Source organism: Ammospiza caudacuta, chromosome 11, assembly GCF_027887145.1.
Source record: "Ammospiza caudacuta isolate bAmmCau1 chromosome 11, bAmmCau1.pri, whole genome shotgun sequence".
In the NCBI taxonomy this organism is placed as follows: Eukaryota; Metazoa; Chordata; class Aves; order Passeriformes; family Passerellidae; genus Ammospiza; species Ammospiza caudacuta.
In genome coordinates this window covers 11,554,680-11,582,653 of record NC_080603.1, presented here as the reverse complement: position 1 = coordinate 11,582,653, position 27,974 = coordinate 11,554,680, and the positions used below count along the sequence as shown (strand labels likewise).

General features: G+C 39.9%; 1 protein-coding gene and 1 long non-coding RNA gene across 2 annotated transcripts in view; both read right to left on the bottom strand.

The window, feature by feature from the left end:
• NYAP2 (neuronal tyrosine-phosphorylated phosphoinositide-3-kinase adaptor 2) overlaps positions 1-26,625 on the bottom strand; it is a 132,215-nt gene extending 105,590 nt beyond the window's left edge. Inside the window, exons 1-3 of the mRNA XM_058812272.1 lie at positions 26,528-26,625; positions 25,933-26,428; positions 19,183-19,425 (exon numbers count right to left, since the gene is read on the bottom strand). Of these exons, the coding sequence (XP_058668255.1) occupies positions 19,183-19,388 (206 nt within the window). The 5' untranslated portion in view covers positions 19,389-19,425; positions 25,933-26,428; positions 26,528-26,625. The remainder of the gene's footprint in view (positions 1-19,182; positions 19,426-25,932; positions 26,429-26,527) is intronic.
• Positions 467-17,228, bottom strand: LOC131562499 (uncharacterized). The gene is made up of 4 exons (XR_009275158.1): positions 17,171-17,228; positions 15,549-15,742; positions 14,887-15,072; positions 467-1,585 (listed from the first exon to the last, which is right to left on the bottom strand). It is a non-coding gene; the product is annotated as an uncharacterized LOC131562499 (long non-coding RNA).
• Positions 26,626-27,974: the final 1,349 nt, after the last annotated feature.

Genomic DNA, 27,974 nt, shown 5'->3' with positions numbered 1-27,974 from the left:
CCACAGGCTCAAAATGCTTGGATTAGGGTGTTCCACTGTTTCCTATCCACACAGAGAAAAAGATGAAGAGGGCTGGGAAAAGAGATTTGCATCTCTTTCAGCAGAAAATATTGCAAAGAGACAAACAAGGACACAGCAGTGAAAGCAAAGCTACTACAAAGCTTTAGGTGAGGCAATCAGAGTATGAATCATCTGAGGAACTTGGCCACTGCTTGTCAAACAAATTATTCATCAAATTACATCTGCTGGTCTTTGACTGGTTCTAATAAATATCCCAAGCTTTAAAAAGCACAGTAGTAAACCAGCAAGATTATATATCTTTTTATCATGTGGTCTCACAAACACAATGAAGAAAGTGGAAATTGTTGCAAATTGAAGATGCCACTGAGAAGGCTAAGAATCAATTTTGATTAAACAACCTGAAATTTATTTTAGTTCAAACTAAAAATAGATCAATGCTTTGACTTCACAGAGAAGAGGAGAAAAATAGCAGGCAATGCATTTCTTTGTCAAGCTGTCATTTCATGTTCACCCTTCTAAACAAGTTCCACTCACCTCAGCTACCTTAAGGCTACTGCAGACTTTTAAACCAACAGCTTTGGCAGGTCTGCACCATATGGGCACTGCATCCCCTTGTAAATTCTAAGTTACTCACAGCCATACAGTAAATATTCAGGCAATCCTGCTCATCCAGGCACCTTCTGCTACAACTTTAACACCTGGGTCATATTGGTAGAGACATCTACATTGGGGCATAGTGCAAAATTTGATCTGAAAATGGCTGAATCTGAGCCCCATCTGCTCATGGACACAGCTGTGGTTTGCAAAGCTAAAAGATCCCCAACTCAATGAACCCAAAGGTGACTGCTGTGTGCTGTGAAACCTTGTCCTCACCAGAACTGCAGTGCTCAATACACACATAAAACTGCCAACACAACAACCAGTTCATCTAAACATTGCAGCCTGCAAGTCTCCTGAAGCACTGGGATTGTACAAAACCAGTCTGTCTAGGAAAGGCTACTTTAGCAAACAAGCATCTCAATTTTTTTCATGCGTACATCTGCTCTCCTGTGTTGATCTACATGATTAAAAAATGAGAAAAATATAAATTCAGGTATGCAAACAGTTATGTTAACAGTCCTGGACTTAGGTCAGGAACCAAGGCAAAGAACCAAAAATTAAATGTTTTAATAAAACAAAGTTCAATTTTCTCTTTCCATGAAATTTAAAGGCCTTCCTCAATGCACAGCTCAGCACTATAACTTGCTAAAGAGAGATTAATCTTAGATCTTCCTAGAGATCTTACACTTCTTTTTATTTTTTGTTTTCCTGATAATTGACAGAAGGTTTCCATATGCTACAGAGTACACAGGAGAAATGATTTCCAGTTCCCAAACCAAGAAGTGGAAAGGCTGAATTTTGGGACTGCAGCTTGCTAACAACACACACAACTAATCACCCTGGTTCTTTTGTTTTGGCAGAAAACAACTGAGAATTCCAATTCCTCTGCTGCCTCTCTCCGTTCTCCTGTTTCTGCTTCAATGCCTCTGGTCATGGAGAGATTCTTCTAGCAGGTTGACAAGCACTGTGGAACAAATGGCACCTTAAATCACTGATGGTTCACAAAGCACATTGAAATAAACATGGATCGACCACTTTGGCCTTCAGATGATCTCAGTCTGTGAGGTGTCTCTTCACTCAGAGCAGAGACACTCACCCCCTTTTACTGCCCTGAGACTGCTCCTCATGCACTTCACTGAAAGCCAACACTGGCACATTTTCCTGCTGTCATCAGCACAGAAAGCACAGCAAAGCCACAGGACAGAACACACACAAAGGATCTGGAGGTCACAGCCTTGCAGGGACACCAGACATGGGTAAGTATTTTAAGGAAGCAGGCTTAATGTTTCCAGTAGGTTGGTTGGTTTGGTTGGGTTTTGGTTTTTTTTTCCATCCCACTCCTACATTTTACCATATTTAATCTGGAATCTCACCTTATGTGAGAAGATGATGAAAGATGTTGCTGAAAGCCAGGCCATCTGCAGCCTGTGCCACTTTTGGTAGTGTTTTAGGTCAAGAAACAACTTAGAAGTGAGAATATCCATTGAATCCATATTCAGCGGTCACATTTGAAGTTTTTAATATGTACATGTTTCAACATGAAGTGACCTTTAATTTCAGTATTTTAAAAATATATATCAAAAGAAAAAATTTGGACTTGGCCTTTTAAATTCATTTCACAGGAAAAAAAAAAAAAACAACCAACCAAAACCAAACAACTCTGATTCTGGTTTTAGTTGGAAAGTAAAATTCAAAAAATGCAGAATTTCCTACAAAACAGAATTTTAAAAGTCTACATAATGCTTTTTCAGTTCCTCAAAATTATTTTGTAGGAGGAAAACATAACTGGGAAGCAGAGAAAAAAAATTTCTCATGGCATACATAGTTATTACTTAATGATCTGTAGAGCAAAAAGGCACAAAGACAATAGGTGCTGCATTATTATTTGATGCATTTGGAGGTATTAGATCAGGAGAATTCTAAACACTTGGAATATTTTTACTTTTGCATGATTTATCTTCTGTGCCTTGTTTTGATCTCATCTTCTGACCACCATTCTTGAGTTCAGTAAACAGGGAAAATTGTGAGGATCTCTACCCACAGATTTCAAAGCAGGCAGCTTCTCACTCTCAGCATGTTCTTGCCTGCTGCTCAGATTAGAAATGGAAAAAGCAACATTATGCAATATTTCTGCTAGAGTACACACAGGCCTAATATGCTCTTTAGGTGTTATAAGAAAGCAGGAGATAGACTGACAAATTTCTAGGGAAGGTAATTGTTTGAACAAACAAGAAACTAAGATGGGAAGAGAAAAATTATTCCAGCCTTAAATTTTTCCCCGATATTTCATCCTCTATCAATAGGAGGAAATAAAATAATCTCCAGATGCTAATATGGGTGTACCAGCTCTTTACTAAAAATGCAAATATGAATTTCCTTTCCTTTTACATGGCAGCTCCAAAGTTTTGAAGGCTAATATGCTGAGAGCTATCATATTTTATATAGTAAAGATCATTGCATAAACACTACTGTAAGTAGTCAAAGCTGTGCTCCAATCACCCAAAAACCCTTCTGATTCTTGTACCAAGTATATTCCCTTAGTTTAAACAGAACCTAGTAGCCTCCAACAGACACCTGAACTCATCTGCAATGCTTGTTCTATACAGAGTGAATACGGATTGAAAGAAAGCTCCTGTAGTTGTATTTTTATTTGTACAAATGCCTTTCCTCAGGAGCTGCAGGCCCATGCCAGGTGGCAGCAGCTCTCTTCTGGAGCACAGGGCAAAGCTTGGCTCCAACACTGAGAAAAGCCACCCTGCCTTGTGCCCCAGGCTCGTGCTGTGATGGGACCTGCAGCTGCCAGAGGACCCCAGCTCTGGAGCTTTCCACCCAGGCCACCTCCTGGGTCACTGTCCCCCAGCCTCTGCAGTCCCTGCTGTGTGGCTCAGGGAGCAGGAAGCACCACAGCCCTATTTACATGCACACCAGCCCCTGCATAGCAGTAAACCCCAGTTCTGAGCAACTGCTGGTTATTCTGCCCCATAAAACACATCCAGGACAATGACTGACAGGGACAGAGAGCACTGAGGCTGGAGCTCAGGTGAACGCCCCTGCTGGTCATGTGGAATTTGACCTCACACCATAGAAACCCTCCAGGCAGGTTTACTACAGCTTTGTGATATCAAACAGATACACTCAAGTACCAAAAAAACACAACAAATGTGTCAAGCATGCTAAAGGCCAGCAGGCATACTGACATATTTTTCCACCAAAAGCAGAAGAATTTTATTCTGTCTTAATGCAAGACATAATTTTATAAGCCAACATATGGAAGGATAAAATACTTCCTAAAAATTATTCAAAAAACACTGGCAAAGTGTTGTTTATTTTCACACAGAGGCTGAACTATAAGCCATTTAATCATGGAATTGACCTTGCAGTTGGAGGTTTAGTGAGACTGTACAGCAGGAGATGTGCTAGAAAAAACAATGCTTGCTATGCACTACCTCAGGAACTGGACTACTGTGGTTAATGTGCGTGTGTAAACTAGCTGTTACACACAGGCTCTGAACAATTTCTTTAATTAATAAAAAACACAAACAGCCATATATTTCATTAAAACAAATTGTAAGGTCTCTTTTTCAAGTAGTATCAATTAAAACTAGTAAACAGCATCACCTTGCGTCAATAACAGCACTAGAGCATGCATTCCAGTCATTTACAAGGCACTTGATGATAGAAGGTCTACAATAAATATGCAGTTCTGATGGCCTTGCCATTAAAGACTGAAAAAAGCTTTTTCCATCCCCTTATTTACATGAAATGGACAAAAAAAGGTTAGAAATAACCAACCTCCCTTTCTATTTTGCTGTCACTGCATTTCACTTGCTCCCAAATGCTCAAGCATTTCACTTGCTCTCAAAGAACACCCCAAAGTAATTCTGAAAAATTAAAGGAAAAACAATATAGAAAAAAGTTATGAGATTCTGTACAAAGAGGAGGGAGAAATTTACTGATTCAATTATTTTCCATCTCAACAGTTCAGCACCCAGAAATTAAAATGTATAAAGGAATATAGTTTTTCTTACCCTATTTTTCCTGACTCTTCATTTATTTTGAAGTAGAACAAAAGTTGTCAAATGAAAACAAACCAGAAAGTTTGCAGCAAACCCCTTCATGGCATGGCATTTCCTTACATTAAGGACTTCTGCAGCAAGACAGATCCCTTGAGGTGTCAGTGTGGTCACAAGAGATCACAGGGGATCACAGACTTCACCCCCTCTCTTTAGGCAGTGCCTTGGTGTCACACGTGGGAGCCAATTGCAGATCCCTGGGACCCCGTGGAGAGAAGAAGCAACCTCCAGAAAGCCCTTGCTGAGCTCCCATGGCCTGAGACAGCCTTTCAGAGCAGTCAGAAGGTGGCAGAAGGAAAACTGGGACTTCATCCTTTAGCTACTCAATAAAGTCTTCTGCTGCTGAATTTCCACCTCTGGAAATTAAAATAGCCCGTAACCCAGGCCAGTGTGCCTGCAGTCTTCTTGCTTCTGATGCAGACTTTAAAACATGGATTTCATCAGAACTAAACCAAAACTACTACTGCAGCCACAAGGATCAGAGAATGAGCCAGAGTGACGCTGAGGGGCCAAAGCTGTCTCCCTAAAACTCCTGTGCTTCCCAAAAGAGCTGGCTCAGAAGGTAGAGGCCATCAGCCTCCACAAGGAAGGGCCAGATAAAGTTGCTCTGGGACAATTTTACTGGGGCAGCGACCTGCAGTTTGGCTTTGCTAAGCTTGGTAAAACCATCTACATTCATACATCCCAATGAATTTCAGCAAACAGGAAGATTCCCAGCTCCTGCTGGGGTGAGGTGCAGAGGCCAAAGATCACAATCCAGGACAGTCTGTCTCAACCTTTCCAGAGTAACATCCCACAAAAACATTAATGCACCTGTATGGACTTCAGCACTACACTCTCAGAGATCCTGATTTGAGCTCACTATTGGGCTGATGAGAACTGCTTATTCCTTTAGTATTGTGGGAGTTCTTCAATTTTACAGTTAGGGTTTCACATTGGCTAAAAATATTTTTTTTCATTAAAGAAAGAGCAATGGAAGAAGTTACTATTCTGAATACAGGGGAGAAACCTCTGCTTCTCTCTGTTTACTGCCATATTTAATTTACCAGATGCATGCCTTAAAAAACAAGAAATTTAATAGCTTAGGATGGCATAAATCTTATATAGCCATTGTGACACCAAGAAATGAAAACTTCATTGTGGCACAAACTACGTTTTCACCCAATGTTAATTGCAGTATTTATCTCAAAGTGCAAACCAACACAAAACATTTTAGAGAAAAAGACCTAAGAAGAGTAAACAACACATGCTGGTCAACCTTACATTAACATCAGCATACATTAATAATGGCATCATAACACAGGAACACTGAATGCTGCTACTTTTAAAGAATGGATCATTTTCAAGCAAGCACAGTTGTTAATTCCCTTACTAGAAAAACCACATATTTCTATACATTTCTTTTTTCAGGGTTTTTTTTTGTATTCTCAGTTAAAATGAATATTTGGAGAGTGAGAGGGAAATGACAATAACGGATGTTAGACATTTAGGAAGAAACCAGAGGTCAAAGCTCTCCTGTCACTTCCAAATGCCCTTAAAACTGCATTTGACAAGAAAATGCATTCAGCTTATTTTGTGCATAGCTTAGAATTCAGGGCAGCCCACAGCTCTCCCCCTTCCAAGTGCTTGGGAATGGTAAACAAATTGGCAGATAATTACATTCCGTCTCTTAGCAACCCTAAATGTCTTGCAATGAAGTTGTTGGGCTTTTTTTCTGATGTGTAGTTGTAATGACATTATTTCCACAAATTTTAGACCCATTCCAACAAACCCACTTCATACAGAACCTCCTATATCAGCATTCAGTTTAATGGTAGCAAAGATCAGCTAGTGAAAGCTACCATCTTGTTTGTAATCTCTTGGGAAGACAATTCACAATAAATACATACTGAGAACAAACAAATGACTAAGTAGGAAGAGGCTAGTCAAAATATTTTGTCATGAGCCTAAATAGCCTTTTCCACTGCCATAACTGCAAACAATACAGAAACCTGTGGTTTAAACTCAAACCTTTAGACAGCAAAGTTCATTAATTTACTGAATTAATGAAATTTGAAATTTTACAATAGAAGAGAGGTTTGGGTCAGTTTCTCAGGAAAAGAATTGAATGTGGTAATCTTTTCTGAAAATGCAATTGTACTTGTAGGTATGAAGGAATTCTAAAAAGCCAGTTCATGAAAGGGGAAATATTGCTGCCACTCCTCCCCTTCTGCAGACACAGCACAACAGAGCAGCAGCAGACTGCTGGGAGCAGTTGTCAAAATCTTTACTACATTTTAGTGGAGTGGAGAGGGCCTTTGTTCAGTGCCTTCCCTGGAAAGACAATCTCTAAGTTTCCTTTCCCTCCTAATAATACATCAGAACAGATATCAATAACAAAAAATAAGATGCTGAAAAATCAGTACTGTCATATAAATACAATAAAAAACAGTAACCTAGAATACCTTATTCTGCCAAAACAGTTTTACTACACATTCCCTTACATGTCTCCTTATTTAAAAGTTGATTTTGTATTAGAATCAGTGTACAATCACTGGCAGAGATGTATGGATACACAATTTGTCACTGTGTCCCTAGTAACAAAGATAATATTGCCTCTCTGTTTAGTGGCTGATTTAGGTACAAGTATCTCTCTAAATTAATTCCCAAAGCAGGTTATTGTTCCCTTACCATAGATCTTCCCCAAAATGGTAACCAAATAATAAACTCATCTGAAGCAGGAAGAAAAAGCAGTCTCTCACTGAATAGTGTTAATTATCAGTATTTGTACCCTAACTGATTACTTAGGAAATGAAGATAAAAATCTGACAGTCTGGAACTGGACACTGAAAATAGATTTTCCTCAAGTGCAAGAGCAACACCATAAATCACAAAAATTAACTTCAGCACAGGGACTTAGGAGTTGGTCTCTCTATAATGCTTGATAAATTACATCTGCATAGCAGACAGGAGCCTAAATAACTTCAAGGGGTTTTGGCAATAACTAAGACAAATGAAGTATTTCACAGTGTTTTGTTGCTGTGCAGTGTTCTCCATTTCAGTCAGGCACCTGGTGGTGTTGCTGGGCTCACCACAAAGCTCTTGACACAAAAATCTCAGCTTCCAACTAGATGAGAAACAAAAACTGCATCGCTTTAGTCAGGCATCTGACAGAGGAGAGGCAAAGAGAAGAAGAAAGTGATTCCTTTCCATTTTTTTAGCAAAGACCAGTTTTTCAGGAGCTCCTTTCCAAGTACAAGCTGTGCCAGTGGGCAGACACTGACAACAGCATATGCTGCACCTGCCCTACAGCAAAGGAGCCAGGGCAGATCTGCATTGCCCACCACCACCCACTCCTGGGAGACTGCAACCCTCCAGATTTCCTGATCAAATGCCACACTCCTTTTAAACAAGCTAAGTCAGGGAAAACTTGTATCAGTCTATGTTTTGCTGGGGAAGCAGTCAGATCAATGCCATTGTCATCATCACCAGGTCTAAGAGGAAGTCTAAAGGAAGAAAGGTGGTTTTGGAATGCTTTGTTGATAATGGAATGGACCTGTGTTGGTTTTGATTTTTTTTGCTCTGTCCTCATTTACTCTTCTGAAATCTAACAGAATCTAGGAGGTGACAGCAACAAAGGTTTCCAGGAAAAAAATATATTCAGTGTAGTTCACTCAACTGCAATGGGCTCCTTAATATCTAATTTAAAAAGCCATACTTAAAAACCCCACTACTTTATCTTCCCACATAGATTTTTTTTTTCCATTGAAAGACAGAAGGAAGGATAAAGAAAAAGCTATGAGCTAAGCTTTTTCAACCTTCATCCATTTTTTTTAAATGCTCAAAACAGCATCTAAGAGGAGAAGCAACACAGGCAAGATGATGCAGGTGAAAGCAGCGATGCTCAGAGCCAGTGTCCCTTTAAGGAGCTGCCTGGGCTGGAGCAGTCACATGGGCACTGGTGTGTGTGGCTCTGCTCAGTAAGCCATGCAGCTCTTGGCTGCACCAGCCAAGTGTGTCATGTGAGCCAGGGGTTGCCATGGCGAGCACGAATGCGGCTCCCATCCGCTACAGCGCCAAGGCAGCGCAATTCAGATCAGCAATGCACAAATGTGATTTCCTAGGGGAAAAAAACCTGCACTTTGCTTTGCCTAACAGTTTGGATATAAAGCTGAAACAATTAAAATTATCTCTGAAATTTATTTATGATAAACTGCTGAAAAACGTTTTAATTTCAGAACAATAGCTATGTAACAAACACTAGCAGTTCAAACTTCGATAGCAGCTGCATTTTGGCATAAACTGCAGTACATGAATTTCAGAATATTTTTCCATTTAAATACCAAGAATGTTGAATTTCTTCAGAAAAGAAGTGGAGATGGCTGTTCCAGTGAAATAAAAATCATGGCATATCAACTCTAAAATTCACTCTGCATTTCTTAATGTGGTAATCCACACGCAGGCTGACATTCAACGCAGGAAATTTCTGTGAAAGATGTTCCTGACACTGAGGTAGCGTTTTATCATCAGAGTCCTAACATCTGCTACCAAAATTAAGCAGCTTGCTAATACAGCAGGCTAATGAAGACCTGCATCATATGGGCTGCCATTGCTGACTTGGTGATGGAATGCAGCTGGAGCTACTTGCAACCCAAAGGCAAGTTTATTGAGGCATTCTGTTTCTGTGGGGGCAGCCATAGGACTGCCAGCTTGAGGTGAATTCCCGCAAGGCCCTTTCAGGAACCTCACTATAACACAAGGATCTAACATAAAGTGTTCAGAGACCTCTGGCATACCATGGCCTTGAGTGTTTAATACACATACAGGGGATATTCCTGTGTGCTACTGGTTTCAGAGAAAAGATATTCAAGTCTTGAAATAATCTGAGATAGAGACTCTACACAATAATTTATAAGGAGCCTAACCATAAAAAGTGAGTGCCCAAGCCACTGAGAAATTCTGTGAAAGCAGACAACCTCAAAGTAATTGAAATTTTTAATGAAAGTCAGCCCTTTGTCTCCATGTTTGTAGAAGTGCCTGAAAAGGGATAACTTGTATTGAAAAAGAATTCATTATCTCAGTATTTCCTTCCCACAAGAAGCCAAATAAAAATTCCATTTTATTTAAAGCCAGATAGACTCACCATACCCCTAACTCTGCCCATCACTTATAAGGGGCTGCTCTTAAGCCTTACAGCTCCATTCAGCCTGTAATTGCTACCAGCTCAGGGCACATGGAAATGCACAGCTCTTTCAGCACAGGAAGATCATGGTGTTGTCTTTGTTCTTTCCCCTCATTAGAAGATATTCTGTTGGGGCTTCATGGGTTAATTTCAGATTCTTCTCTTTTTTAACCTTATGCTTTTTACTGCACCCTTACACATGTCGCTTGCAGCAGATACTATAGGGTTTTTTCCAATAGCAATAAAATCCATTGCAAATCACTTGCTGATTTAAAGGAATCAGACTACTAAAGCACAAAGTGATGCTCCAGGATTTCCTCTCCATTAGAGTGAAGAGCATTTAGCATCAATTGCTATTATTTTTAATCGGATGTCCAAAAAACTGAAGATCTACATCACTCCTGATCCAATCAAGATGCTGCTCCCAAAATAAAATTACATAACAGATTACATGAATTTTTACTGAATCTACCTTGAATCTCTCTGCCTACAGCAGATGAATATAAAAATCTAACTACTAAAATACTGGATGTAGTCTCAGGATGAAAATAATTGATTTTGTTGTGCTACTGAGTTTTCTTAATGACAAAATTGTTAATATCTCACTCAAATTCATCTCATCACCAAAAATTACGAAAATGAGATCACCAGTCAGACTCCTACTAATGTGCTTTTGGTGTTAGCAGACTGTTCTTAATTAGCCTCTCTTGGTTTACTTATTGTGGATGCCTGCAGGATTGTCTCACATCAGAGTCACAAAACTGAGCATAAGATAACTAACTTCTCACACTCCTCAATATCTCTCCTTCAGCCCTGAGCATTCTGTAAACAGCAGGAATTTGCTACCCTATAGCTGCACACAGAGAAGCAAAACAAACTTTGTGTTTAATTATAGAAGATTATTCTCTAGATGGGCTACATTTTTAAACAATCCCTTTTTGCAGTAGTAAAGGCCTCAGCAGTTTCCTTTTGTCTTTAAAGATTCAATTAAAAGTATGTTTCCGAAATTAAATTACAGCATGAAATTAGCTAAGGGTATGAAATACGGCATTTGCCCTGGCATTCAGGGGAAGGCTGTTCAAAGCAATTCACTTAATGGCTCCAACATGTGATCTCAACTTAATAACTAAAGTGCCCTCAGCTCACAGAGGATCTACTGGTGAGATGCACCCTGTATAATCCACCAAAAAGAGAAATGGATTAAACCCAGGTAAATCTTATTAATTTATGGAAAACCCTGCAGTTACTCTCATTTTTGATCTTTTAAAATGTTACTATTTTGTCAAGAAACGCACTTGTTGGCAGGAATATTTCTGTGGGTTGTAGCTGGCTTTGGCCTTCTCAATCCTGACACATTCCAGAAACATCTGCTGGAGTCCATTGGAAGCATTTGCTCCTCTGCAGCTTTCAGAGAGAAGTGCTGGATGTAATTCATCACAACCACTGGGGACACACTGCAGTTTATTCTGCACTCCACTAATATAAGGAAGGAAATGAGCAGTCCCCTAACTCCTCAGGTTCCCCTTTAGTCACCTGTTGGGTGCAATTTCAGCTCATGCTGTGAGCTGTCTTTGCTCTGCATGCACTGGGTAGTGTTTCAGAGCAATTTCCATTTGGGGTCCTTGGGTACTGTGCAATAAAAAGGGAAATGAAAACAAATTCCACTGACACTCAGCTTCTGTGGGACCACAGCAGCTCTCTCTGCTCATTTCCAGGCTCCTGGCAGCTCACAGGGGGCTGCAGCACCTGCCCCAGCCCAGCAGGGCTCTACTCTTCCTGAAGGGAGCCCTGAGCTCAGGACACACCACACAAAAGCCTTTTTTAGTCGGTTGGTGTCATGGGGGACTTTTTGTATTGAGGGCTTTGTGCATTTATTTGCTTTTATATATATTTTTAACTGACTTTACTTATGATTGCAACTTAAATTAGGGTAGAAAGCCAGAAGGAAAAATAAAAGCATTCTCAAATTAACTATAAAACTCACAGCTAATAATGTCTCTGCAATCCATTTCTTCTCTAATCTCTTCTTGCTCCTATTTTAATCCAATCACACGAAACTCTAATAGGGCACATACATATTCCTCCTTTCATATAAATTTTAGCCACTGATACAGCATAACTTGACAACAAGATGCCCTTCATCTGATGCTTCTGTTACATTCTCTTTTTCCAGGGACACACCCAAGAACAGACTCTCTACTTCTGGCTAAGGAAATAAACATCCCAATTAAATAATCAAGTATCATGCATATTTCCCTCTGAAAGCATAGAAATAAATAAATAAATAAAAGTCTGCATAGCCTGTCAGGAGGGTGCTGAGGAGAACATGCAAAGGGCACAGATGCCTGCCAGCTGGATGGGGCTTAAAGCAATCTTTATTAATATTAAATCCAGCCAAATACAGCTGTGATTCACAGCCCTGAAAAGAGCAATGAACTGAGCTATTTTGCTCAAAGGAAACATTTGTTTTTCTTCAACTTTATGAACAGTTATTGTTTAATGATGGATTTTCCTGAAGATGCAGAAAGATTCACTTTTACTCTTCTAATGCTGGCACAAGGCATCAGCTCTGCTGGGTTCTCAGACTGGGGGTGTGTGTTCCCCGTGTCTAGGACCATAGCTAGCTGCAATTTTGCTACAATGGGCTGTAAGATTTCTTTTTACATGTTTTTTGTTCAAGTATCTGTCCTCCAGGTTGCAACATGTGCTCTAAATTTGGGTCACAGGCAATTACAAACTTTGTCAGGGGTTAATGAACTTCAACATGGAGCACTTTTTGTAACTAGAAAACTTGAGACAGATCTATGCTTTTTGTTTGCATGTCAATTGTGCTGTATTACTGAATGTATTCCTCCATTAATGAAGTCCGTCCTGAAACAGTTAGAAAAAATTCATCCGAGCATGCTTGAAAACAGTCTTCCTTATTTTTTATCCAGTCTTCATAACAACAGTTTAAAATTCTGCTTCACTCTGCAATTTTGTAACATACTTGAAGATATTTTCCAAACAAATGCAAACCTTTGATTCCATATAATGGCACCACCAAAACTCTACAGGATCATGCAAAATATGTCTATTTCTACAGCTCTACATGCATCTCTCCTGCTGAGAGGCCTTTTGGGTTAGCGGAAATGCAGGATAATTTTAACTACATCCTGTAGTTGATGAGTAATCAAAAGATAGTGAGAGAAGAGACTGGAAATAGAAGTGGGAACAAATGGCTACAAGCTGTCCATTAATATCCACAGAGTCCCAGGCTCTCAGCAGCAGTGAGCCAAGGGCTGTGTCCAGCAGTACAGCACACCTCCCGGGTGACTCAGCCTGATGGGAGAACACACCCAGGTGGGCTCAGAGCCAGGCCAGGTGCTCAGGCAGCCCTGTGAGTACCAACAGCTTCCAGACACTTCCACTGGGTTTTAACAAGAATAGGGGACTGGAATCCCTTTAGAAGCCTTCCAGGCTCTCTATGACCCCACACTCCTAACGTGCTTTTTAAACAGAGCAGATGAATCCTGAGAGAAAAAAAATGCACCCACCATAGTGGATCAGTTTGAGCAATTAGTGGAACAGTGAAGGGAAGGAGACCATGTAAACTTCCTGAGAAGTAAAAGTTGTAGGAAGAAGCCCTAAAAGGGAAGAGTTTGTGAAAATAACATCAAGATTTAGATAGGAAACTGATAATGATTTCTGCTTTATTTCCTTGGTCTTTTGGATTGTGAGGCTGGATATCAGCCTCTATGGTAAATTTTAAATGGCATTAATCACATGACTGTTCTAAAATAAAACTTCTCAGAATAACAGCAATATAAAATAGTTTGCATTGTGTCTGTTGTTTATTTTGTGTGGCAATAACACAGGCAGCCATATGGATATGAGCATTTGGAAGGGAGGATTTGTTGGCTAGATCATCACATCTGTTTACTTATAAAAGCAACAAAAATACATTTGGAGGTCACTCACTTCACAACCATTTTTCTTACTCTTCATGAAAAAAAAACTATTAATGTTACCCTTTCTACATTGAACCAATTACAAAAGATACCCCAGGATATTTTCACAAGAAAAAGGTTTTAAAATCATAGAAAAATTAGTCTCTATCACACCTCATCAGCCATTTCCACCATAAAAGTGGTATCAGAGCAATAACTTAATCTAGGATGAAATGAGCATGCAACATGTCCAGGAGGAAGATAAAACAACAGTGCCCCAGTTAAGCTTCCTCATAGCACAAACCTTTTGATCAAAGGAGCACGTACCACTGACCTCATCTCCAGAAATTACATTCACCAAGTGAACTCAGATTTGAATTTAAAACAAAAACAAATAGAAAAGCCTCAAAACAAACAAACCCAAACAAACAAAAAACTCAAAAAAAAACCCCTCCACAATTTACATCAACACAATGAGACAAAAACAATGGGTTAACAAGTTTGTAATGTATAATATCTCAACAATTTGTTTACAGGTATTTCAGCTGAGGCTCTCACCATGACCCATAATATTTAATGCACTTCCTTCATCATTTTTTTGAGGTCAGGCTATAAGCATACTGTAATCTAGCAAGCATAATTATTCCTGCAAATTTAGAAAGGCGCAGTTTACTACCCAGAATTTCAACTACAGACAGATGTTCAGAAAAAAAGAAAATACTTTCACCTAAAGTATTGTTCTGATTTCAAGACAAAATAATAAAAATTAATTCCATAATGAAATTATTTTCGGTTATTTTTTATTCTGGTAAAAATACTTTGGTAAAAGCTCTTCAGCATGTCCATATAGTTTAAGATTACACACATTTTCTCAGCTGAACAGAGCTTTTGGCAGTGAATAATCCCATGCATCTTTTTATATTTTCTTGCTGTCACCCACACTTGATAACACAACTTTTAGCTAAAGGACACATAATTTACATCTTGTTCACAAGGGAAACTAAGGATAGGAATGACAGAAAACTACAGAAAGACAATACCTGAATTCAATTACTTCCATGATCATTTCAAAGCAGAAAAAAAGAGAAAAATATGATCTTACTTTTGCTGATGGGTCAGTCTTCAGTACTCGGTTTCCCAAAGAAAGGAGAGGTTATGTTGACAGCTGTTCATTACAATTCCTTCTTTACTACAAGAGCTTAACTCTGCCACTGGCTGGCTGGCCCATTTCTGCTAGCTTTAGCACACAACAGTGCCCCTAAAAGCTCCTCCTCTTGACAGCATCTGTCTGGATACAAGCACAAGCAAGGCTTTCCATAGAGCCATTTAGGTCCTGGGAACAAGCTACAAGTAAGGGAAACCATTAGAAGTAAATATTTTGATGACTAAGTCCAGGATTTGGCAGGCAGAAATTCATGCCCACTGTTACCACCAGCTTTATAGTAGAGAAGTCACATCTTCACAGTGTTACAAGTGAAAATTACTTCCCTGACAATAACTTGAATGATGCACAAAAAATAGAAGCCAGACCTTTGAAAGCATGCACTCTGATTTATTCAACATGTCCGAGCCTTCAGAGAAGGAGGGTTCATTATTTGTTTCTTACCAAGCTTTTGTATTTGTGCAAGTAAAAAGCGGAAACATTGGTGAAGTATCCACACAAAACATTATTAACGTATCTAAATATGTGCATGTCAGTTATGGATGAGTCAGAAAGCAATTGATAATTCCAACAGATGCCCTGTATAAACTCCAAATACTCACCTTTTTTCTGGCATCCATGATAGCTGAGGCAAATCTACCTTCTGTTGCCAGAAATGCTGCCTGCAGCTGATACTGTATCATGTCAAATGTATGTCCCGTGCCAGTGAAAATGATACTGCTCCATAACTTTATTTGCAATTTATAGGCTCTGTGGGCAATATGCCAGTACCTTCTCTTAATCTGGACACAGCTCCCTGAATAGACAATGATCATGTAATTAGACCAGATGAATAAAAGATGGAAGAAAAATCATCTATATGTTAGGTCCTATATACCTACATATTTATTGTGCCTTACTCTCAGCTACTAATCAGCACATTAACCTTGTTTTCTCCGCATGAGCGCTAAGAACCATACTAAAATTAGGTCAGAAATTCAGATCAGATCAGCTGACTCAGCCCAGCAAGATTAAACAAAGACTAGTTGCTGTTATTTTTCCCAATCCAATACGCTGTGTTTATCCCGCAATGTACAATGGATCCATACATTTTTCCCCACAATTAACCTATCAGAGCCAGACACCATGAGACAGCAATCACACTGAAGGTACATCAGTACTACTGAAGAAACACAGCCCAATGTGTCCTTTGGGAAGCAAAGTGTACAACCAAGCAATTTTTTTAAGGTCATTTTTCAGTTCTTGTTTCAAACTGCTCAGACTAATGCACTTCAATGAACTTTAGTCATTCAGCATAGTTATGAGATGATTTAGGTAAATAACAGCTGCTTCTAAATAGTGTTGTGTGTGAATACCATCACTTTATTAGACAAAGTATTACTCATTATTACCTTGTTAATATACACAAACAGCCTTCTTCTAATAGAGGCCATCTGAACACTAAAATTGAATAGCTTCTAAATAATTCAATAATTGGACAAGCAGGTAATTCTCTGCAGGTGCCAAAGGCTTCTGGCTGCTTTATTTTGATTCTCACATGCAAAAGAAGAGTATTTGTGGGAAGCCCCTCTCCTTCCCAAAAATCTACCTGCAGTTAATCACAGGGGATGGCTCCCTTGTTGCTAAGGAGATTGTTCTCAGCTACTGGGAGTCTCCAGACTGGTAGCAGTTACCACTGCACATGTGCACCACTTGCTATCTAGGCCACACTCTCAGGAATTAGGGATAATATAAATACCCACCAAGACAAGAAAAAGACATAAAGAATATAGTACAGAACAAAGAAGAAATCAGTGATCCTACTTTCCCTTTCCTGACTGCTGCATTTCAATAGACAACACGGTCTTGGATGAATCCCTGGAGGTTACTAGAGGGAGCCAACTCAATTGCAATCAGCCTAAGTGACTTCAGACCTGAAGGGACAATACCTGATTTGACTAAAGGAACCATGGTTTGCCATTGCTTTTAGTTTTTCCAACCAAAGGTTGATCTCAAGTATCTTTTTCTACTTCTCCAAGTTTACAAGGAAGAAAGAAAAAAGACTTAAAGAAAGTGCTTTTCTAGATTTCCTGAGGTGTTTTCCTACATTGTTTCCTCAAGCAGACCTTATTCCCCCCTTCAGCATTATTGAGATAATGCCCCCGTGGAGATGACCATGACACAGAGCCTCATCACACAATTTCAGAAAGCTTTAAGAATTCTCCCATACACAGTAACACCATACCTCATCAGAAGGCTTCAGGCTTCTGCCCACACAGAGTAACATCAGGCCACTTCAGAAGGCTGCAAGTAACTGCCCTTCTCATTCTTTAGCCCAGCCTTTTATCCCCTGCTGTTGATGCATTGCACCTGTGCGCTCCTCACTGTTAATGCACTGCCCCTGTGTGCCCCTCATGGTTCATGCATTGCACCTGTGTGCCCTCTGCTCCCTTTGGTGGTTGCTCAGTGCCCCTGGGCACTCCCTGGCTCAGTGCTGTCAGTGCTGCTCACCTGCTGCTCACAGCTGCACCCACTGGGGATGAGGCTCAGTCCAGCGCCATCCCAATCACCACAAACTGAGTGCCTACAGGGAGGGATCAGAGGGGATCACTGCAAACAGTTTCCCACAGAAGAGCACTGTACTGAGGAAATATTATCTCCAAACCACATACAAATGCATGCTGTTCCTCTAATAAGCCCACTCTGTTGGTAGGTCCTCTACCTCCTGTCTTCTGGCTCTGTGACTGAGGATAAATATTCTGTTCTCATTGATCTCAGTTGAGTGTGGGCAAGAATTTGATGGTTTGGTTCAGCCCTAAATCACTTCTCCAGAGCTCTTCATCAAATTGCTTTGCCAGGGTCAATGAAAAAAACCACACAAACCAGCCACATTGTAGGAAATACTGTCACTACTATTCAAATGATGTAGAGAAGCTCAGCTAGAGGACTATAAAGAAACAGGTTGGTCCACATGTTACTCTCTCATGTCCCAAGAAACCTATTCATAACAAAATCTGTTCTGGTACTTAGTAACCTTTATGGTCACACGTATAAAAGTACATGGAAGCAGATTAGCCAGAGTACAGCCTAATTGGCTGTATTCACCTTAATTTCACATTATTCTTATAACTCCAATGAAATTACTGACAATCCAAATAGTTCCACTTCCTGGAACATAAAGTAGCCATATTTTTGCTTTAAATTCCTTCATCTCCCTCCTCTCTCAAACTGTGTGTGCTGGTCTTTTCCTTTTAATGTTCCATCAAAATTATCAGACTACCAAGGCGTTGCTCAAGCATTCACAGCACAGCATGTCTGTTATACCTGGGTGTACAGTACCCAAGACATAGCATAAAATTTAATCACTTAAACTGAAATACAGAAGATTCATGCTGGGGGAAAAAATTCAAAGGACCTCCTATGATTTTATGCTCAAGCCATCCATTCACATATAAATGTTAAGGATTTGGATGGAGGATTTACTGCTATTACAGAATTTTACCTTCACCTCTATTAAAACAATTTTTTGTACTGGCAAATGTGTATGCAATAAATATTTATATCTATTCCATTCAACCTAATTTCCTCTCCAAGAGGCTACAGAGATTTCATTGATATCCGTTGGCACAAGTGGCCAGGTCATGCAAGTGCTCCTCTCATTAACTGTCAATTAAAATCAATGGAATTGTTCAAGAAGAGCTGTTATAGGGTTCTGCCCATCAGGGGCTTGATCCATTTTCCTGTAAGTGATTGCAATATTGTTACTGACTTCAGAGATCACAGAATTGAAAGGGAAATGTAAATAATAGACAGTTTTTTGAAAGAAACCTCAGACACCAATTAGAAGGCTTTGAAAATTTACCAGATTTAAAACATCAGCTCAAGAAGAGTCTATTTTGACCTGTGAGACTGCCCCTGTCTTGCTCACACACAAATACATTTTTGCACAAATTATAAACTGTTCATCTAAAAGCACTAAGAGGATGACAACCCATTTGTCACTAGATCTACATCTATTTCAAGCTCCCAAAATTTTTGTTAGAAATCACACCTGCTCAAGACGCCACACATGCTGCTCAAGCTATGTCTACACAATGTAAATCACATGTGTTAGAGGCCTGACAGAGGCCAATGGTCTGTACTGCTTTTGCCAGCAAGCTTCTTTAAAATCAACTGCTCTACACTTATTTACCATATCTGAATCTCTTGTTTTTCATTACTCTGCCAGACCACTCATCTTTTTATCAAAATATTTACCGTTTTATTGCTTCTTCTTGTTTTCGGCGTTTTTCACTCTTTTCTTTCAAGTAAGCCAGGTTTGTTTCATTCCTCATGCGATCATTCTCTCGAGCAATGTCTGATGCATTCTGTATAACCAAGCCATCATAGGCCTTCATCCCCATATCTTCAATATACTGGAGAAAAGCGCCCAAAGTGACCTCCTCCTGATTAGAACTCATCATCTTGCAGGAGATAATGAACAAAGGAAAGCAACGTTTCCTGCAGGTTGAAAAACACATAATACCTTAATCAGTAGGAAAATAGCTTATGGTTTATGACAGCAAGATCATGTCAGTTGTAATTAACATCTCCATAAGAGACAATTTTTCAGACTTTCCCATTTAAAGGGTAATAAACAAAGCAATTCAGAGGACAGAACAACATTACTTGAGACAAGAGGAGACAAAACCAAGAATCTCTTCTTTCAGGCGATGAAGATCAAAAAAATTACACTGTTTAAATCCCAAAAACATTTCCTTCCACCCCTTCCCATTTCCTAGTACCCAACAGTTGCATAAACACTGCCATCCTGAATCTCCGTTTGAATTGAACTGAGAAGGTTCCATCACAGGACAAGAGATCCTCTTTTACAGTTTAGATAAGGCTGCAACAGAGCAGATTACCAGAAAATAAAATCCTATTCTGACTACCAGAAAAAGTTCCTAATATCTGCAGGATATTCTAAAGTTCAGGTGAAAAGCATTCTTCCATTTTTTGAAACAAATGTTAAAAGCATTCTTCAGGCTCAAAATTTAGAAAGAAATATTGTGAAATATTTTCCTGTATTTCTTATTAATGTAACATGAACCCATGAGCCGTGGTCATTTGTTGCCCAACATCTTGAAGCTCTAAGAATGGACATGAATGTCCAGCTGAGCTGGGACCTTCAGAACAGACCCAGAATCTGTATTCCAGAGGTATGACAGCCACTGGGGTGTAGCATCCCCAGCTAAACACCTTGGAGCAGAAATACTTTAGACCCTTGGGTCATTCCTGGGTCTGTGGCAGGCAGCCTAAAAACTCTTCAGAAAGGCCCCAAAGGTTTTCCATTCATCAACAGAACTCCTGGGAGTTGCAAGAGCTCTAGTGTATAGACTAGTAAATACTACAGGAGACTAAAGGCAAGGTAAAATTTCAAGAGACAGACTATCTCTAAAGTCTGTGCTAGATAGGACTGGATAAAACTTATTAAACTAGTAAAATAGAAGTTAAAAAAATAGGACTGTTCCATCTTATTTTAAATACTGATTATTGTAAGGTCCAGAAGCATTACAAGCTTGAGTGGCATTACCTGCACACAGCCCCTTGAGAAGCCCTCATCCCCCAGGCAGGGATTTGGTGCAGGAGTCTCTGAGTGCCTTGCTGGCAGAGCTGGCAGCTGAACTCAGCTCTCTAAGGCACCTTTGCTTATTCACTGCTACAGCATTCCTCCCTTCCCTGAAGAAGGATGGCGTGGCTTCTCGGAATCAGCCTCAGAACATGCCAACACTACAGCTAGAAAGGATCTTATTGAATAGGCAATAAGAATCCTGTCTGCACACAGATTTTAGGGGCAGGGTTCCTGTGGAATCAGTGACAAAAATCTTTCCCTTATTTCTTAGTACAAGGTTATATTTCTAATAATCATTAGATAACCGGAGAAGTAAAATTCTGATCTAGGCTGGCACTGGTTAAAAAAAAATATTAAACAATGTTAAGGATTCTATAAATCCACTTGGGGCCTTCAGATCTGGGCTCTGACTCTGAAAATACAAGGGATGAAAAGAGTAGAGAAATATATTTCTGCCCTTGAATGTTTTCCCCCTGTTTTGATCGGGGGGAACTTTTGAAGTGACAATGGCAAGAACAAGCAGCTAGTTTCAGGCACTAAATACTTTAAAAGCACACTGATATTCTCCCTTTTTTCTATCGTGCCTGCATATCAAAGTTATTTCTGTACAATGGTAACACAACTTTTAAAATCATAAAGACTCAGAGGATGCAAAGGGTCTTCTCCTATTACCTCTCCTGCCTTCCAAGAACAACCTTTTCTATCAACTAAGCCTGAACATGAAAATAAGGCTGATGTTGAGGGTCACTGAAGTGATCTTTAAGCATTTTCAAGCATGGATATAAGCATCTCCTACAAATCCCTGCAGGGTAAATGCAGTGAAGGAGGTCTTAGTGCAGCCCAATGTGCCTGCATGCCATTTCACACAGCTCTGACACCGGAGCTGGCTGGAACTCTGCTGGGCTGGAATATGCATTCAGCCATTCTATATGTTCACCATAAGTAGCACACTGTCTGCACAGGAGGATGTTGGAAGGCTGGCAGTGAGCTGAATAGACTCCATGAATGTTATGATTCTTCAGCAGACATAATTTCAGACTAATTCCTAACCCTGGTGATCAAGAAAAGTAAGGCCAGATATCAAAGCCCCTTCCTGAGTCTCTCTCTACAGCATGAAGGCCACAAGATTAAAAGCAATGCTAACAGCACAGACAGCTCTAACTCTCCTTTCTCTAAACTCCTCAAATGAGATCTGCTTTTTGATGGTTAAAATATGGGTTGTTTCCCCAGTAGATAGTTATTTTATTGTGTATTTCATTTTTGACTTCTAGTAAAACCTTTTTTCAGTATATGTTGAATTAAATTCAAATAAACCTGCACAACAGAGAAATCTCACCCTAGTGACCTGAATGCCAGTATTGTCATTAATTTCTGCAGTGACCATGCTTTATTTCTGAAATATAATAGGAAATTTTATACTGAAGATAACTTTAATAGGGTCTCAATAAATGCAGTTCTCATCCATTTTTCCCCAAGACACATGATATGCTTTACATTGCCTTTTGTGACTATACTGCATTTCTTCCCCTCATTTTTTCCTTTGTTTTTAGAGGTCAGAAATGAACTGAGAATTAAGGATTTGCTGAATGTCCTTGTGTTATGATGTTTATTTTTTGAACAGGAGGATGAGGTCAGTCCAGTTGCAAAAGAATTAAATAAAAAACCCTTTTTCTGCTTCATGAACTGAGGAGAGAACTTTATATTCTGGTTTGCTAGAGATTTTTTTTATTACTAAACATGCAAAAATTTACTATTTACTAAATAGATCAAGATCTCTTCTTTGTCTTGGCAGGGGCCCAATCTCACAGCAGTACTGAGCAACTGAACTCCTCCTGTGACTGTTGATCCTCGTGTGCTTGTGACAGCAAATTCAGTTTGGGGTACTCCTGGGGATAGCAGGGGACACACTGATATTTCAGAACCTTGAACCTGCTCTTATGGCACTAACTCTAAAAAGCTTCTGTGCAAGCAGCAAGCATCTTCTGATTCAAACACGTTGTACCTCCTGTATATGTGGTATTTTACAGTCTCACTATGTGTACTAATAGTGAACAGTTGTGCATGCTACACTTAAGCAGGGATTAAAAATGCAAACAGCAGGAGCAAAAAGCTTAATTAATTACTGTAAACATTTTTATAGTCTTAGTATTCCTTGGGCAGCACGCCAGGACCAATTTTACTTACAGGTATTAATGCCACTTCAGAAAATATGTTACCTTGATAAAAGTGTTCAGTAGCTACAACAGGCTGCAATCAACACATACGGCCCCTGGAGTCCCATGCAGTGCCTGCCTGTCCCCTCCTTGGAAAATGGCTGGACAGCACTGATCAGCTTTTGAGCAAAGGTTCTGATAAACAGTAAACTCAGGCAGTGAGCAATTCCTAACCATTTGCCAGGGCAGACAGAGGCACAAGCAAGGGTTCTATTTGAGTACATTCATATTTTATTAAAACTGTGCAATGAAAATGGCTAAATAAGTCATGTAAGCTGAGGCCCCATAGTCCTGGTATCCCTGACATGAACACTGTAGTCAGGGACATTGTTAGCCAGTAACAAGGACTATATGCAGTCACCTATATATTTGTAATCAAAGCTGATTTCAATGCATTTTATTTTCTGAAATCAAGCAGTCTTGGAAAATTCTAACTGACAGTTGTGGCACTTGAGAAATTCTTTAGACACTCCTTTCTTTTCCCCATCTCATTGTGAAGGAACAAAAGGAGACAACAGGGCAGAGGAAAAGCCTTGGAGTTCAGCTATTGAAGCTAACATACTGAGAGGTCAACAAAAATTGTTTGGAGGAACTTGATTCTGACTGTTCACTGAGCATCTTTGAAAATCCATCTGAGCACAAGGACACAAAGAAGGAGTTCTCCATCAGGTACACTTTGCTCCTTAAAGACTAGCACTATGTGAAACCTCACTGAGAAAAAGCCACAATCACACCCATCTTGCTCACTGACACCTGCCCCTTCAGGTATGCCCGGACCAGAGCTCGCACTGGCACAGCTCGTACATTCAGCTGTCAGCATGGGAGGAGTAAAGCAAGAAAGTTTTTTTTTTTTTCCTTTCCTGCCAATGCATCTGGTTTACTGGGAAGGGCAAGCAGTCCCCTTCCTGGTTTGCCTAAAAATATTTGCATAACTAAATTCAAGATCATTGTATTGATTCAGGTACAATTTCTGTGAGAGCAGAGTGCATTGTGTTTCACAGGACATTTGCATACCTTACTTCTAATCTAACCCTTTGCTCTGATGCCTCACACACAGCATTTTGGATCAAACCACCTCCTTTTCACATGATCAGTGTGCAAAAATAATGATTTCAGAATATGAGTAATCAGCTGACTATCACAGTATCCAAGCAGTGCTACATGTGAAGATTCTGACATGCCATTCTCTCTTATTCACATCAGGATCCCCAAAATATCGTTGCTTTTCAGTTTGCTTGACAGCCATAAGCTGCAGCTGTGCTGCATTGAAAATTGGCAATGCTGACATTAAACTGAAGGAGCTTTTTAAAGTAATGACAAAGGCACTGATTGCCTTCTTCCAAACCAGAGAGATTTTTTTAAAAAAAAATTAGCATAGAAGAAGAGACCATGGAAAAACAAGTGTGGGCTTGCCCAAAGTCCTGAGTCCAATCTCAAATGTATAAAGGCCTACTACACACCTCTCCAGTACTGCCTGATTCCCTCCCAAACACTGCCTCCTCTCTTTGAAAGAACATCTGCTTTCTCATTACCTTTTAACTCCCTCCACTAAATTCATTACATCAGAAGGATTCTGCACAAACAGGGATAACCAGCCTTTCAACCCTCGAGTCTGAGCTGTTGTATTCTAGCTTCTTGCAAGAATAAAAGCAGACAGGCCAGCCGTATCCAGTTTTTACAAACTGCTGACCACAGCAGCACTAATAAGGACCTAATGGTATTGGGTGTAAAAAAAAATACTTTCAGTGAATCAAGAAAAAATTAATGAGAGAAAAATATACAAGAGACTACTTTGCAGAACTCTGTCTCCTATTATAACTGTGCTTTATATCAAGTGATATTTTAAATACCCAAACAAGTGAATGTGATGAGACAAGTTGCTAAGAAATGCATTTTAGAGATGTATTCCCTGCTCATTCTTAACAATAAAATGACATTTCTGTTTTCACATACAGTGATGCCAGAAACTATAATGTCAAAGAGGAAGACCTTCTGAAATAGGTTGCAACTTTCCTACTACATATCATTTGACAACTACATATGCAGCTATTTAAAGAAAAACAATCAAGGAATCACTACTGTCATTTGAAAGTAAAAAATACACTTCGTATTCTGGCTAGGATTGCAGATTATATACCTGGTGCTCATTGTATTGCACAGCATGAGCTCTAGCACCTGGGTGAAATCACTACAGCTAAGTGGTGCTGAGCCCTTCACTTAAAGAGGTTAAAAGTGTCTCCTTCAGTAGACTGAAATTGCTACTGCATGGGTTTAAAGGAATAGTCAATTTCTGCAGATGTCCTACCCTTCATAGGGGAAAGCTGTGTTCCCCATAGTTTTAAGAACTAAAAAAATTAGCCTGGGCCTTGAACTTTGGCCCTCTTTCAGGTGCCTTCTGAAAAGGAAAAAGGTCTTTGTTAACAATGACTCCTCTATGACTCCAGGATGTATAAGCTGTTGTTTACTTTGCAATAAAGCACTTCTATCACTTTTATTCCCAGAGGAAAATAAGGCTTCCTCCTAAACATGTGGATGCTGGACAATTGCAAACCAAACCTAGATTCAGAATGGCCAGCACTAAAGTGCAATTATGACTTTTTATCATCCCATTTTTATGCAGACTACTTATAAATTACAACAAGAAATAAAACCACACAATAAGCAGACATATACACACATTGTCTATGCAAATAGGAGTGTATTTGGACTCAGAAGAAATCATGAGCTTGTTGCTGGACTTATTTTTTTCCTCCTCTTTAAGAAAATGAAATGGAGATTTCACTACCAGCAGCATCATGTTAAGATGCTGTAAAATATTAATGTTGCAGTGGGTCTGATAAGTGACTATCATAGATGTTAGAAATTATTTCAATTAATTCATCAGAAAATACAAAAAGAATGGTTTTAATTATTTAACAGTGCTTTTTACAAAAAAAAAAAAATCAGCTGCACAATGTCTTTATTGCAAGCACAATCAACATGTGAAGTACACAAAACCAGTCAAATAGACTTCAGCTTTTAGTTTAGCAATGGCTTGATTAATAACTTCTAAAAATACATGCAACCTCATCACTATGCATTCTGACAACTCATTATTTCATTTTGTAATGTTATTTTTTTTCATTCTAATTAGCACCATATTTTATTAGCATGCTCATATGATGTATTAAAACAAGTACGTACCAAAATTCAAGTCCACGGGGACCACTAAGTGCAATAATCAAAGGTGACTTTTGCCTGTAAAAGCCCTTTCCTGTGGTTATCTCAGTGCAGTCGGAAGGGATATTTCAGCACCATAAGAAACAGATTTTCAGTTAGGCTCAGTTTTTTCTTCAGTTAAAGTGCATTAAATCTTGTTGGCAGAATTGCCCAGATTGTAGAACTCGACATTACTATAAGTCAATGTGTTATGTTACAGATCTTCTTAACATACGATTAAAATGGCATGGAAAGTTTGGCTTTAAAAATGAAGTGGAAAGAAAAGACAGGTGCTTGCTTCTTCAAATCCACATTCAGAGAGGAGAGGGTACGGATAATGGGAGGGTATAAACAACACCCTGCGTTGAGGTCCAGCAGAGAAGAAACTGGATGATTTTTACCCACTTTACAACACAGACGATTACAGCACCATCATATGTACTAACACAGAGATTTCTAAGGTGCCTCATTTGAATATGTTCTGTGGAGACAAAAAGAAAGGAATATAAGGAACAGCAAATATCCTATCCAAATGGCTTCTTGCAGCAGGAAAGATGCTTGCTCGCTCATTGCCACTTACAGAAGGTCTGAAACAGTCTGGCTCGTGGCATCGTCTCTGTCTCTCCCCCGTGACTACAGGCAGGCTTGCTCTCTCCAGCTGCCCGGGTCCGTGGATGCTGCTGCTGATTAATCAGGGATTCTCAAACAAAGAGCAAGCCTACCTTCGGGTGCCAGCAGGACTGTGGGGCTCCTCTCCCGCTGCAATCCGGCTGCAACCAGCATCCTAGCACCTCGGACAGCTCCGCCGCGCCGGGCCCATGGACACGCGGCACGCCGGAGCTGGGGCGCGCCGGAGCCGGCGCGGCAGCCGCGTCGCTCCCGCCGCCGAGGCTCGGGCGCCGGCACAGCCTCCTAGCTAGGCAACAGTCTCGCCCTTATCGCCACTGCACTGAAGTCTGATTAGCAAATAATCCAGTGGGGGGGAGAGGGGAGGAATCTGCATGAGCAGCACTGTACATCACATGGAGTCTATAGGTAGGAAAGAATATGAAACAACGCCCTTTCCCCCTCCTTCTCCCTTCCCCCCAAAAAAAAGAGAAATTGTTCTTCCACGGAGAATATATTAGTTAACCTTTAGCCCATATTATGGCTCAAGGAAATGAGTAGCCACTTAAAAGCAACACCTAAGCCTCGGTTTGATACCTCACATTGATGTATCTTTTGCACTCACCCTCACTGAAAAGCAGTGCAAGGCACACAATTACTGCTGACGCAGATGAGAATGCTGCTTGGGGAAGGAGGGGAGGAGCTTCTCAGCCCATCAAAACAACCTCCCACCACCTGCTCCCATTGCACGAGAACAAAACTACGCAGCTCGGACAGACTGAGCGTGACATTTATGCCATTTGCCTTATATTGACATGCACACTCTGGAAAGAAGCATTCTGTTTGAAAAGCATTCAGGGTGAAACTACACAGTTTTATGCTCATCCAGAATTTGTGTAATGGTTTGGAAGAAAACATTTCCTTTCTTCTGAACCGGATCAATCGGTGTTATAGCTCCTCCTTGCAGAGTATGTGCAGTTTTGCTTTCTCTCCCCCAAACCTGCAGCCTGGACACAAAGCAAAAGCGTTCACTCCCTGCGCCAAAGCCAGGGAAAGGAGCGATGGCTGAATGTGCAGAGATTGCATTATCCCATTGTCAAATGACATTTCATTCTTTCTTCTTTGAGTTACAGGCATATTTTTCTCTAGCATAAATCTTGATTCTGATGTTACAGTAACAGTTGAATTTATTCCTAGAACTAATAATAGAAATTATGGTCATGGAATGAAATCCTTTCAAAGTAATGCATGTTCACATGAAAAACTCTGCTGGTACATAAATAAGACCTCACCTTCAGAGCACAGGAGAACTCTGCAGATTTACTACCCCAAAATATCAACATCACCCCACGTTCAACAGCATTCAAGATAGCCAACTAGACAGATTGAAAAACACAGTGAGCACCTTCATGCATTGGAAT